The following is a 19,410-nucleotide window of genomic DNA, read 5'->3' as shown; positions in this document are numbered from 1 at the left end:
CAAGGCTGCGAAGGCAGCTCAGCTCAGGGCTGCGGGGCAACTGGAAGCTCAGGAAGGGGAGGGTCTGCAAGGGGGAGGGGGCAACCTGGGGCCCTGGCTGGCTGCCCTCAGCTCTGGGTTTGCGTTTCCTCGTGTCTGCTACACCGAACCCCAGCCTGGGAAGTCCTCCAGGGCTGACTGCATCTGGCCGGAGCACGGCCCACAGCTCACACGGGGCTGGCCCGGAGCCAGAGGCCTACAGGTGTCTGACTGGCTGGGTGAGCTGGTTGGTGCCCAGGAGTTCAATTCAGGTGGGTTTGGCTGACCCCCTTGGGGCAACCTGCTCATTGCTATCCACGTGAGCTTTGTTTTGTTCTCTGCTGTTTCCCAGGGCCTGACAGAGCAGGCACTCTACAAATACATATTTTTAATTAATGCAGAGGACACCCATGAATGGTCCAAACCTGGTGGAGAAAGCAGATTGCCGGGGTCCAGCCCCAGCGGGTCCCCAAAGGTGTGGACGGAGTCGGTGAAGAAGGAAGGACACGGAGACAGCGTTCAGTTGATCAGCAACCTAGCCAGGATCTCTAGCCCGGATCTCCAGCCAAGTTCTGGTCTGGATCTCCAGAGAGGTTCTGCTTAGGATCTCCAGCGAGGTTCTGTAGCCATGTTCCCTAGCTAGGTTCTCCAGCCAGGTTCTGTCCAGGCTCTCCAGTCAGGTTCAGTGTCCAGGTTCCAGTCAGGTTCTCCTGCCAATCTCTGTAGTCAGGTTCAGTCCAGGATCCCTTGCCATGTTCTCCCGCTAGGCTCTGTCTCCAGGCTCCGAGGCCAGTCCCTCTCCAGGATCCTCCGGCATGCTCTCTCCAGCGAAGTTCTTCTGTCTCTAGGCTCCGTGTAGGTTCTGTCTTCTTGATTCTGTTCTAAGTTCTGTGTTCTGAATTCTCTTCTAAGCTCTGTCTCTTTCTGTCTTGTTACATCTGTATTTATACCAGTTGATTCAATCCCATCAATCTCTATTACAAAGGTTAGGGCGTTTCTTATCTCCATTCCAGGGAGAAAAGATTATGTAGTTTAAGCATGATTGTTCCTAGTTAAAGGGATTAATTACCCGCCTGGCACTTAGTTGAAGGGTTTTATTCCCTCCCTAACTTCAGGGGAAAATCCCTACCTGGGGATTCAACCTTTCTCGGAGAGGTGACCTTGGTTAAAACACAGCGCCAAGAAGGTGAGCAAACATATTAAGAACCGTATGCCATATATGCCAGGTCCCTTGAAACAGCAAGGATGGACCGGCTCCCGGCAGCAGATGAATCAACAGACAACTGCACTCTGATGGGATCTCTCTTGTGAGAGAGATGAGCCCAGGGGGCTGTGGGAACGTGGACAAGGTCTATCTGGCCAGTCTAAGAAATCAAAGAAGTCTTCCTGGAGGAGGTGGGCTTTGAAGACTGAATAGGAGTTTGACCAGGCAAAGACTTTAGGGAATGGGATTTCTGGGATAGGTAGCAGAAGCAGGAAGGTAAGAGACCATTTGGAAAGCAATCCAGAGTTGGGAATGATGGGAACCAAGGATGGTGAGGAGGCAGGAGACGACCGGGCTGAGGGGAACACAGAGGCCAGAGCTCTGAGGGCTGAGGCTACATGGAAAATTCTCAAAAGATAGGGCCCTCGGTGGAAAGGAGGGAGTCTTCTGAATCCCTCCCGGGGAGGGAGATAGGCTATTAATGGGCTGCCTGGCCGGCTTGAGCAGAGTCCCAGCCCCTTGAGAAAAGGAGATACCATTTTCAAAAGGGCTTTTATTAAACTGTCCCCACACAGTGCCTCTTGCCACAATGGCCACAGCCCTGGTGTCTGCCAGGGGAAGGGCCCTGTCAGTGTTCCTGTGTGGCCGAGGCTGGGCTCGTCCCTGGAGCAGACGAGCTGCCCCTGTTTGGGGTCCCGGTGCATGTCTGGCTGCTTCTGGAGGTGCTCAGAAGTTGCAGGAGAGACTGTGGGTGCTGGTGGCTGAGGGCAGGCTCTGGTGCAGGGAGGGGGGCCTGTCTCTTCAGCACACACCCTGAGAGATACTCTTAAGATCCTGGGCCTCCAATATGCCCCAGAGGGAATACTTCAGATTGGACGATGGCGCGGGAAGGCAGGGCCTCTGTGTGAACACGCCCCGTCTTGAGCTTTTTGCTGCAGTTGGCTGGAGAACCCCTTCTCTCTCTGAGCCTCAGTTTCCCGTTCTAACAGGTAACCTGGCCTCCCAGTGCTATGACTCCGCCTCAGGAAGCATGCTTGGCCACTGCTGCTTGTCACGTTCACGGCTGTCCTGCCACGCTGGCCTCGGCATGCTCAGTGGGTTGCAAACATGTGTGACAGACGGGCATCCATGTTGTGTGTGTGTGTGTGTGTGTGTGTGTGTGTGTGTGTGGTCAGATGTGGGCTCCTGCATGTATGAGGAGGTTCAGCTGAGTGTGCGCATGGGGCTTGAGCGAGTGTGACCCCAGTCTGCCCGCTTCTCCGCCCAGCCAGTCTCAGGAAACACTGCCACCGAGGGGGCTGCCGTGGCCCGGGCCTCACAGGAAGTTGGGCTCCCGCACCACGAGGCAGGGCGGGTCCCCGCTGCCCCCGCCGTCCAAGGGCCGGTACACGAAGTGGAAGTCGCGCTTGGGCTCGCTCCGCAGCAGGTAGCCCTTGATGTGGTGCGGCAGCGCCTCGTCCGCCAGCTGGAAGCAGCGCCCGTCCACCAGCACGAAGAGCCGGTGGTCCTGCGGCTGCACCACCTCGAACTTCTCCGCGCACTGAGCGCACAGCGCCGTGGCCAGCGTGTCCGCCCGCGACGCCAGCGTCCGCGACTGCTGCTCTGGCTCCAGGTACGACACGCAGATGAAGTCCTGCGGGGTGAGACGGAGGGGCTTGGTCACCAGCAGTCCACGCGCATCCTGTCTCCCCTCCCCCACGCCCCTCCCCACGCTGAGTGGCCTTGGGAGGGACCTTTTCCCTCTTTGGGCCCCAGACTCCTCTCCGTAGAGAGAAAGGATGGTAGGACAGTCGTGAGGCTGAAAGTCAGGGGACCCGTGGCCGACCCTGCTGTGTGACTTAAGGCAAGGCCCTCTGCACCCCGCCTCTCCGCGGGGATGACCGTGCAGGGTGAGTCAGTGGCTTGGTCTTGGCACCGAGGAGGGAGCTCGCCCCCTGGCGGCCAGTACACGGCTCGCCATCATGTATGTATTCATCTGTCACTTCCTCATCATTTCAGTAGTCCTCCTGCACCCCAGGGGCAATGCAGGGCAGGGAGGGTGGCATACGTAAAACTGGGGGCAGATCCCAGCCCCAGCAGCCCATGGTCCAGCTGGGACTGCTAAGGCAGGCGGGACAGTTCAGGCCTTAGGGCTGGAAGAGCCTGGGGTAGGGACACACTGGAGACAGGGAGGTGGGGGGGGGGGGGGCGGGGAACTGGAGGGAAGGAAGAGGCTCCGTGGAAGGGGGAGGGGAGCTGGTCTGAAAGGTGGAGGGTTTAGGCCAGGGGGAGAGGGGCAGGGCAGGGTGAGGCGATGCTTCTGCATGTGGCTGGGGATGGGAGCATGCATAGGTGCATGAACAGACATACACACACACACACACACACACACAGCATTGGCACCTACACCTCCCCCCACCAGCCTGGGAGGGAGGACCCTATGATGGAAGGATGGGCCCTCCAGTCCCTGCTCCCACTCACTGTGTGACCCTGACCTCTCAGAGCCTCCATTTCCTCAACTGTAAAGTGGGAAAACACCAACCCTTTACAGTTCACACCATGGCTGCGAGGGAGGCCTCTTTCCCAAGCACCCAGGGGGCAGGTGGGAAGGGGTATGTGCAGGACTGCCCCTTGGGGAAGGACGGTGACAGGGGTGCATACCAGGCGCTGTGTCAAAAGCGTCACTGGGATCACCCTTTCTTCCCGGATGGGAAGCCCTACCACACTGGCACCAACACTGGCCCTACCACACATCATCTCCACAAGTGGGGATGGTGTGTGGGTACAGTCTCCTCCCATGGCAGTGGGGATGATTGGGGGTACAGTCTCCTCCCATGGCAGTGGGGATGATTGGGGGTACAGTCTCCTCCCATGGCAGTGGGGATGGTGTGTTAGCTTGGTCTCCTCTAATGGCAGTGGGGATGATTGGGGGTACAGTCTCCTCCCATGACAGTGGGGATGGTTGTGGGTACAGTCTCCTCCCATGGCAGTGGGGATGGTTGTGGGTACAGTCTCCTCCCATGACAGTGGGGATGGTGTGTGGGTACAGTCTCCTCCCATGGCAGTGGGGATGGTTGTGGGTACAGTCTCCTCCCATGGCAGTGGGGATGGTTGTGGGTACAGTCTCCTCCCATGACAGTGGGGATGGTTGTGGGTACAGTCTCCTCCCATGACAGTGGGGATGGTGTGTGGGTACAGTCTCCTCCCATGGCAGTGGGGATGGTTGTGGGTACAGTCTCCTCCCATGGCAGTGGGGATGGTTGTGGGTACAGTCTCCTCCCATGACAGTGGGGATGGTTGTGGGTACAGTCTCCTCCCATGACAGTGGGGATGGTGTGTGGGTACAGTCTCCTCCCATGGCAGTGGGGATGGTTGTGGGTACAGTCTCCTCCCATGACAGTGGGGATGGTGTGTGGGTACAGTCTCCTCCCATGGCAGTGGGGATGGTTGTGGGTACAGTCTCCTCCCATGGCAGTGGGGATGGTTGTGGGTACAGTCTCCTCCCATGACAGTGGGGATGGTTGTGGGTACAGTCTCCTCCCATGACAGTGGGGATGGTGTGTGGGTACAGTCTCCTCCCATGGCAGTGGGGATGATTGGGGGTACAGTCTCCTCCCATGACAGTGGGGATGGTTGTGGGTACAGTCTCCTCCCATGGCAGTGGGGATGGTGTGTTAGCTTGGTCTCCCCATGGCAGTGGGGATGGTTGTGGGTACAGTCTCCTCCCATGGCAGTGGGGATGGTGTCTGGGACCTGGTCTCCCCTTGCCCCCCCGGCAGTGGAGATGGTCTGTTGACCTGGTCTCCTCCCATCCGCTGTCCCAGGCGTCACCTGCACGGAGGAGCGGGAGGCGCGGGCCTTGTTGAGCGTGCGCCGGCGCTCCCAGCGGTGGATGGAGTCCTGCACCTCCACGCTCAGCTGCCTGGTCACTGTGATCTTGTCGTAGTTTTTGATGTGCTCCAGCGCCCCATAGGTGGTGGTCAGATAGTAGGAACCTGCGGAGACAAGGGTGTGCGGATTGACTAGGGCCGCCTGGGCCCACTCACAAAGGGAGCCCCTCACTTTAGAGAGGGAGGAGGACTTTCGTGGGGTTCCCTCCCACTTACCTGGCCTCTCCCCTGGCCCTTTAGGTACCGGGACAATGATTTTTGACGTGAGGCTGATTCTCCTAGTGACCCACCCAAATTCCATCTTCTCGTTCTTCCTTACTAACTGACCTTTACGTTTCTGAGGGAAGTAACAATCAGTAGAAAATGCTTACTGCCCTGACTCCCTTGCAACTCGGGGTAGAGGGCAGGAGACCCCGTTCTGGCTATTTAGATGTAAGTGGAAGTCCCTGGGTGGGGCAGACTCTGGGTTGGTGAGCACACAACACAGATGATGTATTAGAGACTTGTACACCTGAAGCTTATATAATTTTATTAACCAATGTTACCCCAATAAATTCAATTCAAAAGAAAGAAAAGTAGCTTCTATTAATTTATATATATACTTGAGGCTTGGTGCATGAAATTCGTGAACTCAGGGGGCGTCTCTCAGCCCGGCCTGCACTCTCTCGCAGTCCGGGATCCCTCGGGGGATGTCCAACCAAAGGCTTAGGCCCGGGGGGAGCGGGCCTAAGCCAGCAGTCAGACATCCTTAGTGCTGCCACTGCTGCTGCACTTGACAGCCATGAGCCCGGCTCAGGGCTTCTGGCTGAGCGGTGCTCCCCTTGTGGGAGTGGGCTAACCACCAGGGGGTTGCTCCTTCATTGAGTGTCTGCCCCCTGGTGGTCAGTGAGTGTCATAGTAATCTGTTGTTCTGCTGTTTGGTTGATTTGCATATTAGCCTTTTATTATCCTATCTAATAAAAGAGAAACATGGTAATTAGCGTATGACCGCTACCCTTCCCATTGGCTAATCAGGGGAATATGCAAATTAACTGCCAACCAAGATGGCGGCCGGCAGCCAGGCAGCTTAAACTGAACATGAGGCTTGCTTGCTTCAGTGACGGAGGACTGCAACGTTCCCTGCCTGCCTTGCTGTCCTCTGAGCTTACAGTTTGAAACTTTGTAACAAATATAGAAGCTAAACAAAACCCCAGAAACCAGCTTTCAGCCCACTGGGATCTCAGAGCTGGAGTTGATACAGAGTTTCGATTGTAGAACCCAAACAAACCAGATACCTGTTTTCAGCAGCTGAGGCCTCAGAGCTGGAGCCAGAGCTAAAGCTGGCCCAGAATAAAAAAGAAAAAAAGAAAAAAAGGAGCAGTTAGGAGCTTCAGTCCCAGCCTGAAAACAGCTCTCAGCCCCTCACCCAGACTGGCCAGGCACCCCAGTGGGGACCCCCACCCTGAAGGGTGTGTGACCAGTTGCAAACAGCCATCATCCCCTCATCCAGGCTGGCCAGGCACCCCAGTGGGGACCCCCACCCTGATCCAGGACACCCTTCAGGGCAAACCAGCCGGCCCCCACCCATGCACCAGGTTTCTATTCTATATAGTAAAAGGGTAATATGCCTCCCAGCACCGGGATCAGCAGAGCCGCAAGGCCTCCCGGCACCGGGATCAGCGTGACAGGGGGCAGAGCCCAAACCCCCTGGTCGCCCTGAGGCTCTGTGTGTGACAGGGGGTGGGGCCACAACCTCCCTATCCGCCCTGCTCTGTTCGTGACAGGGGAAGGCGCCCCAACCCCCTGATCGGCCCTGCTCTGTGCCTGATAGGGGGGAGCTCCCCAACCCCCTGATCGCCCTGCAGCTCTGTGTGTGACAGGGTGTGGCGCCCCAACCCCACAAACCCACAGGCCCTGCTCTGTGTGTGACGGGGTAGAGCCATAACCTCCCCATCGGCCCTGCCCTGAGTGTGAGTGTGGCGGCGCCCCAACCCCCTGATCGGCCCTGCTCTGTGTGTGACAGGGGGCGGTGCTCCAACTCCCCTATCGGCCCTACTCTGTGAGTGACAGGGGGGAACTCCTCAACCCCCTGATTGACCCTGCTCTGTGCGTGACAGGGGGGAGCTCCCCAACCCCCTGATCTGCCCTGCTCTGTGCGTGACAGGGTACGGAGCCCCAACCCCCCTGATGGGCTCTGCTCTGTGCATGACAGGGGGCAGCACCCCAACCCCCTGATTGGCCCTGCTCTGTGCGTGACAGGGGGTGGCGCCGCAACCTCCCCATCAACCCTGCCTTGAGTGTGACAGGGGGCGGTGCCCCAACCCCCCAATCGGCCCTACCCTGAGTGTGACTGAGGGTGGCATCGCAACCTCCCAATCTGCCCTGCTCTGTGCATGACAGGGGGCAGCGCCCGAACTCCCCAATCGGCCCTGCTCTGAGCCCGACCAGGGGCTGCACCTAGGGATTAGGTCTGCCCTCTGCCACCTGGGAGCAGGCCTAAGCCAGCAGGTCGTTATCTCCCGAGGGGTCCCAGACTGCGAGAGGGCACAGGCCGGGCTGACGGACCCCCCCCCCCCCAAGTGCACAAATTTTTGTGCACTGGGCCTCTAGTATAAGATATAAAAAAGGAGGAGACTCAGTTGATATGTCCCTTTGGGTTTTGCCCATTCCCTTCTTCCGGCCTGGAACACAGACGTAAGCCCTGAGGCATAGCAGCTGTTTTGTGACCAGAAGTGAGAGGCACATACACAAAGGCTCACACCCTAAGAACAAGGGAAAGAGCTGGGCCCACGCTTTCCTGATGGCAAGGCTGAAAACCGCCATCATGGTCAGTTGCATACTCCACGACTTCTTGGTGCAAGAGACATACAGCCCTTCACTCCGATTTAAACCATTATTAGGTGCATCGTGAGTTATTTGCAGCGTAAAGCATCCCTAACTTCCACCGGATGAAGCTACATTTATCTACAAACTCTACAGCCAACATGAGAGAAGGCCACGCCCTGGCTGGGTTTGGTGGAGGTTGTAACAAAGGGGTTTATGGCCACAGGATCACACACCCTGTCATAGTAGGAAAGACACATTTAAAAAAAGTGTGCCAAGGCCTGTGTAGAGCTTGGCCTGGTGTCCCTTGTCCGAGAAGGGCCATGAGCCACTCATGGTCTCCTTTCTCAGTGAAGCAGGAAGTCTGCGCGTGACCGGAGGCCTTTCCTGGTGCCTCCAGCCCTGCTGCCCGGGAGTCCCTGTCCTCTAGTTGGTGCGCCACCAAGGTCCTGTTTCCCATCCGTGATCGCGTCTCCCTGGCTGGGACCTGAGTGCCGTGGGCCAATGGGGAACACAGATCGGGAGGCAGAGCAGGATCTAGGTCTCTGCCCTGTGATCTCAGGTGAGTTAGTGTCCTCTCTACACCTGTTTCCTCAGCTGCACATCCCATAATATCCACGTGAAAAGTAAATGAGATGATATACTAGTGCGTACAGTGCTTAGTAATGAGTGATGCACAGAGGGGAGGTGACCTGAGGGAGGTGCTCTGGGGTTCTCACCCTCGCAGGAGAAGGGGAAGGACCCCCAATCCTGCAGCCACTCCTCTTGCTCATGTCCTGTTTTTTTTTCACAGTCCAGGAGACCCTCCAGGCCATTTCCCTTTGACCAGAGGCCATGCAGTGCCACCGAGGGCCACTAGGTGGCAGGTGATGCCAACCACAGTGAGGTTTGGAGTTGGTTCTCTTTGGGGAGAAAGTGTTGCCTGTTGAGGGGTAAACTCACTGCCCCTATTAAGAGCATGGCCAGCTGTCAGCCAGCGTGGAGGGTGGACGTGGTGGATGAGTCCATGCGGCTGCTTCTGGGAGCGGTTTGGAGTCTGAGCTGGCTCCAGCCAGGTGCCCCGCAGCTACCTGGGTCTCCTGTCCATCCCATGGTGGCAGGATGGTGGGAGCTGCAGGGAGGAGCTCTCAGGGGGCTGGGGTCCCATCAGCCTAAGGCGTAGGACCTCTCGACTTCTCATCTCCCCAGCCTGATCTACCCTGACCTCTCACACCCAATAGATAGGCTCGCTGCAGAGAAAATGGGACCCCGTCACTTGTCCTTTGCCAAACTACAGCAGGTGGAACAGCAGGTGGAACAGCTGGCGGAACACGAAGGTCCCACAGTGCACAGACTCCAGAGCCCAGCTTGCGGGCTTTTTGTTGAACGCAGAACCGTGTGTTACTATGAACCGTGAAACACGAGAAGGCAGAGCCCAGCTCCACCGCTCCTTCTGCCCACGGCTATCTCTGCAGAACACAAAACTGCCCAGACAAGTGGAAAACCCCAAATCCAGCCCAGTGCCTTCACTTTCCTGAGCCAGAGAGGCTAAACCACTCGCCCCAGGTCTCCAGCCAATCAGAGGCAGAACCGGGACTGAAATCCAGCCCTCAAACCGCTTGTTTTACTGCATCTTGTGCTACTTCTCCTCTGAGGTTCTAGCAACTGAAGTGCTCAAGACTGGGGACTCCCCGAGGGCGCCTGTGTCCAGGCATCTCTGAGCTCCGTGAGGACCCAGGGCAGGGACTGTCGGCACCCTCTTTACCTGCGCTCGGGGGCTTTGGCGATGGAGCACCCTGGGCACCACCGCCCAGCTAGGACGTGAGGGTGAAGCCGGGGAAATACAGTGTCTGTTCCTCGTCCTTGGGCCCAGATACTTCCAGATGGGGATGACAGCTGGCAGACTTGAAGGGTGGGAGCCCCTGCCCAAGCTGGGGATCCCCAAGTCATCTCACAACAGGAGGCTAATAGCTGTTGAGGCCTGGCCTGGGTGCTGCGACCTCCCGCCCTGGCTAAAGGCCTAGGAACACGGATGCAGGGAGGCACCCATGCCAGCCATCCCACCTCCTGGTGTGTGCAGCATGGTGTGACACTGTCCTCTGGCCCCCACGGGCAGGGTCTGATGCTGCTGCTGTGTGTGTGTGTTGGTGGTGGTGGTGGGGGGCTACTGGGAGGGGCAAGTGTAGCAGCCTGGCTAGGTCTGTCTCACTTAATTTTATTCCAGCAAACACCCCGTGGATTCCTTCGAAATCCCCTCACAGGGCCAGAAGTGGGGTGAGGGTCTCTGGCTACTTAAGTCTGAAAGAGGGCAGGCTGCAGGGGATTGAGGCAGCCTTGGGTCAGAAACTATAAAGCATGTAAGGCCTTTCTGTATTTATTCGTACTTTCGTTTTTCTCAGGAACACACTGCCGCCCATAACAGACCAGTGTTCCTGCCTGAAGGATATCACCTTTTCCACCGGAACGCCGTAGCTTCAGGAACAGGAAGGAGGACCCAGGAGGCCATGGCAGGATGGGGGTGGGGGTCAGGTCCATAAGGGGAGAGTAGTTGGGCCAAGGATGTCCCTGTCCTGTCCCTGCTCAGCCCCTGTGCCTGGCTTGGAGCCCATTTAGGAGTCCTGGTGGCCAGGGCGGGCTGGTCACTGCCGGAGAGTGAGCCAGTGCTGAGACCACCCACAGAGCCTCCCGGCCTCACACCATCCTTTGTCTCTAAGACTCGGTGACAGCCCCGTGGGTTTGGGGGTCAATCCTTTCACAGGGTTTGTAAATGATTTGTTCCCAGGAAGATGAGCAACACATGCTCAACTGTGGAAAATTTGGAAAACAGAAAAAAAGTAACGAGAAGATTCTCTGTGCTCAGCGACTCCCTTGGTCATCTGAGCCCTGTCCTGCCCGACCGTCCTATCCCACCAGCCTTCTTCCTGTCTTCTCAACATCCACTAGATGTGACAGAACAGAAAAAGGCATTCATGCATTTTCCTGAGACTACCAGTCTCACCAGTCTTGCTTGCACTGCAACCCAAGTGCCTGGCAGGGGCCCTAAGCACACAGTAAGGGCTCATTGAGTAGCTGCTATCAGCGGTTCTCAACCTGTGGGTCACGACCCCTGAAAATACATTCTGTATATCAGATATTTACATTACGATTCATAACAGTAGCAAAATTACAGTTATGAAGTAGCAACGAAAATAATTTTATGGTTGGGGGTCACCACAACATGAGGAACTGTATTAAAGGGTTTTGGCATTAGGAAGGTTGAGAACCACTGTTAGATGAACAGATGAATGGGTGGGTGGATGAATGGATGGATGGGGAGATGGGTGGGTAGGTATCTGGGTAGATAGATGGATGGGTGGGTAGATGGATAGATGGGTGGATGGATGGATGGGTTGGTGGATGGATGGATGGGTGGATAGATGGGTGGATGCGTGTGTGGGTAGATGGGTAGGTAGGTATCTGGGTAGATAGATAGAAGGGCGGGTAGATGAATAGATGGGTTGATGGATGGACAGGTGGGTGGATGGGTGTGTGCATGGATAGATGGGAGAGTAGATGGGTGAGTGGGTGGATAGATGGGTGGATGGATGTGTGGGTAAATGGGTAGGTAGTTATCTAGGCAGATAGATGGATGGGTGGGTAGAAGGATAGATGGGTTGATGGATAGATAGATGGGTGGATGGATGGGGGGATGGATGGGTGAGTGGGTGGATAGATGGGTGGGTGGATGGGTGGTGGATGGATAGATGGGTGGGTGGATAGATGGGTGGGTGGATGGGTGAGTAGGTGGATAGGTGGGTGGGTGGATGGGTGAGTGGTGGATAGATGGGTGGGTGGATGGGTGGATGGATGTACTGGGTGGCTGATAATCACTGCTGAAGAGGCCTTGCTTCTACTGAATTCCTACACCCTCTGGGAGACAGGTCATTCCAACTGCAGGAAGTTTTAACTATGGAGGAGAGAAAAATAGATCTAGTGGTCCCAGGGCACAAACCAAAGGCACATGTGACAGTAAACGTCATGCTTTCCACGCTCCTCTGACCTTCCAAGAAATCACAGAAGCTGTAGCTCAGAGACCCATGGTTGCTAAAAATGCAAACAGATGCAAAGAGGGTCGGTTTAGCATAAAACCACAAAGCCCAAAGGGGCCACTTGGGGCCTGAGAGCCTTGTTTCACCCTTCGAGGCGGATGTCTTAGAGGACAATTCGGGGTCCCTCAGAGCTGCTACCTGGGCAGGCTGCACCTCTGGGATTCTTGGTGGAGGCGTGGCTGAGGCTGAGTGGGTGGGAGGAATGGGAGGGAAGGAAGAAAGGGGAAGGAAAACTGAGGGGGGGTGGAGCAGACCACAGCCCTGCCATTTACTCATAGCCTTAACCTCCGCCCACTGAGGACCTGGCCCAGGGCTGGCTGAGCAGGGGGCTGAGAGCCCACAGGGCCACCCCCGCCTGAGAAATGACCATCGTTCCCTGCTCAGAAGTCCCATGGACACTGCAGCCTTCTCTTTTACACTACTAGCAACTGCTGTTCCCCCTTCTATTTTCTTGTTAATCCTTGCCAGAGGATATTTTTTCCATTGATCTTTAGAAAGTGGAAGGGAGGGGTAGAGACAGAGAGAAACATCCACGTGAGAGAAACTCATTGATTGGTTGCCTCCCGCACGTGCCTGGACCAGGGCCGGGGATCGAGCCTGCAACTGAGGTATGTGCCCTTTATCAAAATCAAACCCGAGACCCTTCAGTCTTTGGGCTGGCCCTCTAACCATTGAGCAAAACCAGCTAGGGCCATTCCCCATTCTTTATCTGGCTGGTTCCTATTCAATCTCTCATGCTCCGCTGAGGTGTGACCTCCTCCAGGAAGCCTTCTCTGACTGCACAGCCTGAGTAAACAAGCTCCCATACCCTCTAGGCTTCTCACCATTTCAGCATAGGTCAAGCAGCAGTGACATGGTCCCTTGACTGGCCCAGTTCCCCTGCTAGTCTGTGAGCTCCACCAGCACAGAGTCTGTGTCGGGCTCTGTGCGGTGTCCCCAAAGCTCAGTGGAGTCTGACATCTAGGAGGTGCTCACTGGACTGCCCAGTGTACCCCCCCAGGGCTGGGTTGGGGGTGAGCAATAGGCCCCTGGGGCCCAGGGAACGCCCAAGAGTGACTCACCCTCCCCCAGCTGCAGGGCGGGGTCCATGAGCTCCATCATGTACTCCACGTTGAGAAGCATCTCCGTGAGGTTGCTGCGGGCCAGCACGTACATGAGCACGGGCAGGAAGTCGTCTGCCCCGTAGGGCTTCCCTGGGAGGAGGAAGGAGGCAGAAGGCGGTGAGTGAGAGGTTCTCCCTGTGAGCGGCCCCCTGCCCAGGGGGAGGGGCCAGTGGTTTTCTGGGTAGCGGGTGGTCACTGCTGGAAGAGGAACCTTCCCGCTTTCTTATGACTCTCAGGACGGGGGTGACCCTGGAATCAGACTTCAGGGGGTGGCCTGTGACACAGTCTGGGCTTGGGAAGAAGGAACCGAGAAAGGTGCCCTCCGCCGGGGCGGGCAAGACCCAGGCCCTTCCTCTTTCCGGCTCTTCCCCTCAATGCCACTTGCTGCCTGACTGGCAGTCAAGTTCACACCACGCGTCTCCACGGGCCCACCCAGAAGCACCTGCCTGTCTGACGTTGATGTCTTCTGGGAAGGCTCCCTGCCCACCCCCCCTTTTAGGTATTTAAAAAATTCTTTATTGTTGAAAGTATTACATATGTCTCCTTTCCCCCCTATTGACCTCTCCCCAGCCGTTCCCACCCCCAGCACAGGCCCTCACCCCCCTACTGTCTGTGTCCATGGGTTATGCTTATATGCATGCTTACAAGTCCTTTGGTTGATCTCTTACCCTCTCCCTCTCTCATCCCCCCACCCCCTGCCTTCCCTCTGAAACCACACATCTCCCTCCATCTGCAAACAGAAAGCCCTCCCTCAATCAATGCTATCAGGTAGCAATTCCACCATTCGACTGACGTTCATTCCTTGGGCTGAAGCGGCGCCCTTTGCAGAGGGTTTCCTTTAAAATGTACACGCCTCCAAAAGGGACAACTCCTCCCTCCTGCTTCTGTGGGAGATGCTCCCAGGGCACGAGCCTCTCCGCAGGAACAGAGGCCTTGGGGAAGAGAAGCGGCTGGAAGGGGGGCCTTCCCAGGTGGGCTCTGAAGACTGACCATAAGGCAACACAAAAATCAGAGGTGGGACCTGGAGGGCAAGGATTCTACCTGGAGCTCCCCGTTGGTCTCTTAGCCTGAATACAGGTGCCCTGGGGACCAGGACCACTTGGCGGGGCAGCTTTGCACAGTGAGGAACGGCCACTGGGCTCCCCAATTCCCTTCTTGCCTCCTCTCACTAAAGGGCTCGGACAAAGGTCTCCAGACTCAGCTAGAGCTACCAGGCCTGGGCATGGCCCCAGAGGATCATCCAGGGCTGCTGCTCGCTGTGTCTTGGGGGAAATGAATAATCAGTTCAAATACACACCAGGCAATCTACAGTTCTCTCAAAAAGTAGTTCTACGTGGCATGTTTTACCAAAGGTTTAGGTGACCCATCAGGAAATACATGATAAAACAGTAAAAATCTACAATAGAAATGTAAACATCAGGACAAACATAGATTAAAAGAGGAATTGCACATCAGAGGAAAAAGCAAAGACACGCAGAAGCAAGAAGTCACACAACTGCTCCTTTGGAGCCACCAACCTGGCTTTTGAGTTTCCTGGTGGCCAAAGTGAAAAGGGAAACACAATCAGCTACATTCTTCTCAGTGTCCCTGAGAAAATACACCTGTTTCTTGGGGGGGGGGGGGCGGTTAGGGGGGCAGGGAAACTAAGTTATTTTTCTAAGCCTGAGGACAAAAATGAAATGTTCACATGTGGCTTCATTTAGGGCAGTGGTTCTCCACCTTCCTAATGCCGTGACCCGTTAACACAGTTCCTCATGTTGTGGTGACCCCTAACCATAAAATTATTTTCGTTGCTACTCACAACTGTAATTTTGCTACTGTTATGAATCGTAATGTAAATATCTGATATGCAGGATGTATTGTCATTGTTACAAGTTGAACATAATTAAAGCATCGTGATTAATCACAAAAACAATATGTAATTATATATGTGTTTTCCGATGGTCTTAGGCGACCCCTGTGAAAGGGTCGTTCGTTCGACCCCCAATGGGGTCGCGACCCACAGGTTGAGAACCGCTGCTTTAGGGGGACATGGTTGGTGGGTTCCCATGGCACACGTGAGGACAGGTTTCAATTAGTGATTCATTTCGTTGCCTCAAGGCACGCACCTCCTGGGAGGAAAGCAAATTTCCCAGTTGACTGTGCATGCGCACATCATTTCTCACAGCAATCACACAGAGTGGGTATTTTGCCCACCTTCCTGAAGAAGAGACTGAGGCTCAGAGAGCTTAAGTGACTCTCCCTTGGCCACACACCTTATGAAGTCGTGAGAGGGACAGCGAGTGGTGTAGAGGCAGGCCTCTGGCCGCAGGCCCAGGTTCAAATCCCAGCTCTCCCATTCAGTAGCTGCAAACCCGGGGACGTTCCTGCCCTCCTCTAATCTGGGCAGAGAGGTTGGAGAACGAGGTGGAGATTTGAGAATTAAGTGAAACCGTGTCAGCGGTCAGTGCTTTATTGGGTCACAGTGGGCCTGTGGCAACAGGAACATGCGTGCTCCTACAGCTACTTACCAAAACATCCCCTCGTATTTTGAACCCAAGTGGAAGAAGTTAATGAAAAAACACGACTGCATATCAAACCCTGGTTAAACATCTTCTTGCATGCCATTGTCAGCCCCCACAAACTCACAGGAGCCCAGGAAGTCACCAGCTGATTGGAAATGACTGTTCCTGTTGTACAGTCACACGGGCCACAAAACAGACAACGCCCTGCCTTTGCTTAAAAAAGTTGATGATTTGTTCATCGCAGATTTTTGTGCACTAATTTTTATTTTTTTAAATACTGAATTAAACGATTACTCATCTTAACATTTGACCCAGTAATTCCACTCCCGGTTACACACCCGAGAGAAATGTTCACACACAGACTTGCACTCACACGGTCATAGCAACATCATTCATAAAAGCCCAAAGGCAGAAAACAGCAAAAATATTTATCGGCTGGTAAGCGAACAGACAAAATGTGGTCGATCCAGACAATGGGACACCCGCTGGCCATAAAAAGAACACACTACTGGTACATGCTCTGACACCGATGAGCCTTGAAATCATTATGCTACGCGAAAGGAGCAATCCCCGAAGACCATGTGTTGCACGTATTTGTATGATTCCATTCATATGAAATGTCCAGGATCAGCAAATCCAGGGAGACAGAAGCAGACTAGTGGTTGCCAGGCACTGGGGGGCGGAGGAGATGGGGAGAGACTACTAATGGGTACGGAGTTTCTTTCAAAAAAAGACAGGAGCTCAGTGTTGAATATCCCAGCCCCTCTGGGGATCGCACCCCGAGAAGCACAAACCAGCCCCACCTCAGTGGGCTCTGCGTGGGCACGGGTGTCTCCATAGTTCCACTCATCCTGGTTTGCTTTCCAGAGAGAGGTGTGCCTGTGGCCTGCCTTCCTGGCCACGCTCAGGTTTTTTTTCTTCTTTTTTCCTGGCCACACTCCGTTTTTACATCTGCAACATGGGGCCAGCAACACCGGCCCCGATGGTCTTTCAGGTTTTCAAGAGGACAAAATGAGGAAAATAATACGGATGTGATTTGGAACCCGTAAAGTGCCATGGAAAGGTGAGCTCTTACCGACACCCATGTTTCGTTTTCTCCGGTGGCCCCAGTTTTCCTGCCTGTAAAATGAACAGGCTGAAGGGGCTGGTAACACAGCTCTGACCAGCAGAGGCAGGCAGACCCGCAGCGAGTCCCAGCACACCGCTACCTAGCTGTGCGACCTTGGGCTCACGGCTTTACGTCTCTGAGCCTGCGTTTCCAGTCACCGGTGAACTGACACAGAGAACATGATATCCCAGGGGGTTTTGGTGAGAATCCCATGGGCCGCTTTCCACGGAGGGCTCCCACCCTGCTCCCTGGGAAGCACCCGCTAAAGAACATTCGCGATGCAGCTCGGTGCAGCGAGGCTCTCTGAAGATTGGTTCCAAGGCTCCCGCGCCCTCCAGGCGCAGAATCGGCCCGGGCGGGAGAAAGCCTTCCCATAAACCTCTAGGAGCCGGGACACGACCGATCGGTTCCCAGGGAAAGGCTGTTCTGTGCCGGAGGTTATTTTTCATGGCGATAATGGAATGATGAGAATCCCGGCATCCAGGAGACTCGTTTCCTGATTGAGTTAGGAGTTAGGAACAAGGAGAGTCAGGCAGCAGAAATGTGAGGCAAAGCCTGCCTGTGCCTTTGGAATTCACTGGCGCTCACGTGTGGATTTGGGCTGACGGAATTTCTACTCCGGCTCCAAGAACATCGTCTTCTGGGGTGTTCTATGAAAAACTCACCGAGGGATACAGTCAGGAATGTCATTTGCTTTTGAGCCGTGGTTCTCCAGCAGGGGGACTTACCCCGAGGGGCTGTGTGGCAATATCTGGAGTCGCTCTTTTGGTTGTCACCACTAGAGTGATGGTCTCCCTGGCATCGAGGCCAGGGATGCTGCCACACATCTTACGGTGCAAGGACAGCCCCCCGCCATACAGAATTACTCAGCCCCCAACTGTCTCCAGTGCCAAGATGGGAAACCCTGCTGGAGGGACAGTGACTTTCAGCCAAAAGGTGGTCCAACTTGGGCCCAGGTTTGAGGACTTAGATGGGGGTGGGGGTGGGGGTGGGGGTGGGGAGAGGAAGCCCTCCAGACTGTGGCTCTGTGCTCTGTGGGATTGGAGAATCCTTTGCCCCTTTCTCTTTCTTCTCTTCTTGAGAATCTTGGCTGACCCGGTGCATCAGAGGCAGGCTTTGGGGCACATCTCCGATTCCCCCCACGGTGTAGTCAGCCACCTGCTGCAGGGGACTCCTGCATCTGTCCCTCCACCTACCCATGAGCAACTCTCTATTGCCCTAGTGCACAGAGCATGGCACAGTGCTGGGCATGGCACGGTGCTGGAGGAATGAATGGGTGAATGAATGAATGAATGAATGGGTGATGAATGACTGCTGAGCTCCCAGCAAGGCCTCAGAGCTGGTGACGTCGCACCAACTCAGATAAGCCTTTACAGAGACTCCACGAGTCCTTCCCCATCGGGGGCCAAGCCAGGGTGTGCATCATCTTTTCCTGTAAACCAGCCCTTACTGAGGCCTCCCGTTTCCATCAAGGGACCCATCCCCCCCCCCCAAGTGCTGAGATGCAAGGCCTGGGAGTCCCCCTTTTCGTCTGGGACCCTCTCTCCCGTGTGGCCAGCGGTGTCTTCCTCCTGCCTGCCTGCTGTGCTCACCCTTTGCTTTCCCCAGCCCCACTCTCTAAGGCTGCCCCCCAGCAGGCTCTCTGTCCTATGATCTACTCTGTCTACCAACTCATCTCGAGTTACAGCTCCGATCATGCTACGTCTCTTCACAAGAACCATCAATGGCTCCCCACTGCTTAGGAAATCAAGTCCAGATCTCTTACCCTGACGTTCAAGGCCTTCTGCAATCGGCCCACAGACACCCGTCCCACGTGACTGACCCTCCTCTCCTCCAGCCACATGGCCTAGTCGATGGCCTCAGAGCAAGTCACCTGCATTCCTGCCCCTTGGTTTTCGCCACTCACCCACCTGGCAAGCCCTCGCCTTTCCTTCCAAAGGCCGCGCCTCCGTCTCCCACACAGCACCAGCATGTGTGCGTGTCTTTGAAGACGCAATGCGTATTTTACAAACTCATTATACCAGTGAACTAAACCAACTCTGAGCTGTGTTAGAGTCATTATGCCGACTTCACAGATGAGGAAAGTGAGTCCCAGAGAAGTTAAGCTTCTGGTCTAAGGTCACATGGCTAGGAGGTGGTGAACCAAGACTTGAATCTAGCTTTATTACACGCACAATCCCATGTTCCTGCTACGTCAACACGTAGCTTCAAGTTCCACCTCCTCCACGAAGCCCTCCTGGACTGCCTCAGCTCCCGGCGCTTACTCTACACTCTGCTTTGCAACTTCCAACTCAGAATGACATTCCGCCTCCATCACCCCCACACAGCACTCCACTGGGTTGAATTGTGGGCCAGTCTCTGACCTCCACGGGCACTTTTATGCCTCTGTGCCTTCACATGCACCATTCCCTGTGCCCGGGGCACCCTTCCTACCCTTCCCTTACTGATTTCTCGTCCCCTCCCACACCCTCAAGCACAGCTGGGTGGCTCCCGCTCCCAAGTTGCTTAACCACTCTGAGCCTCTGCCTCAGCATCCAGTCACTACCACAGAGCCTGGGACATAGGACCCGGGCAGTGGGCTGAACTGAGGCCCGCGTGTGTTCACACGGGTCACTGCTCTGTCCTGCCCAGGGCTGGGGCCATGGACAAAGATACTGGGATCTGCTATGGGCATTAGACAGGGGTGTGCTGGGAAATGCTTCACGGCTGGTTCTCTGAAGAAAAAAGAGTTCGGA

The 19,410-nt window shown here is 55.4% G+C and overlaps 1 protein-coding gene across 8 annotated transcripts in view; it reads right to left on the bottom strand.

Annotated features, from left to right (window-relative positions):
* Positions 1–1,760: 1,760 nt before the first annotated feature.
* The window catches only part of RIN3 (Ras and Rab interactor 3), a 113,859-nt gene continuing 96,209 nt past the window's right edge, over positions 1,761–19,410 (bottom strand). For 6 of the 8 annotated variants that reach the window (XM_059687982.1, XM_059687993.1, XM_059688013.1 and 3 more), the window contains 3 exons: positions 13,022–13,153; positions 5,033–5,196; positions 1,761–2,855 (listed from right to left, as the gene is read on the bottom strand). In XM_059687982.1, coding sequence (XP_059543965.1) covers positions 2,538–2,855; positions 5,033–5,196; positions 13,022–13,153 — 614 coding nt within the window. In that variant the 3' untranslated portion in view covers positions 1,761–2,537. Of the gene's footprint in view, positions 2,856–5,032; positions 5,197–12,098; positions 12,146–13,021; positions 13,154–19,410 lie in introns of those variants that run through there. The other 2 variants (XM_059688031.1, XM_059688003.1) reach the window with 2 other exon arrangements.

Source organism: Myotis daubentonii, chromosome 1 (genome assembly GCF_963259705.1).
Source record: "Myotis daubentonii chromosome 1, mMyoDau2.1, whole genome shotgun sequence".
NCBI lineage: Eukaryota > Metazoa > Chordata > Mammalia > Chiroptera > Vespertilionidae > Myotis > Myotis daubentonii.
This window is presented reverse-complemented; position numbering and strand designations above follow the sequence as displayed.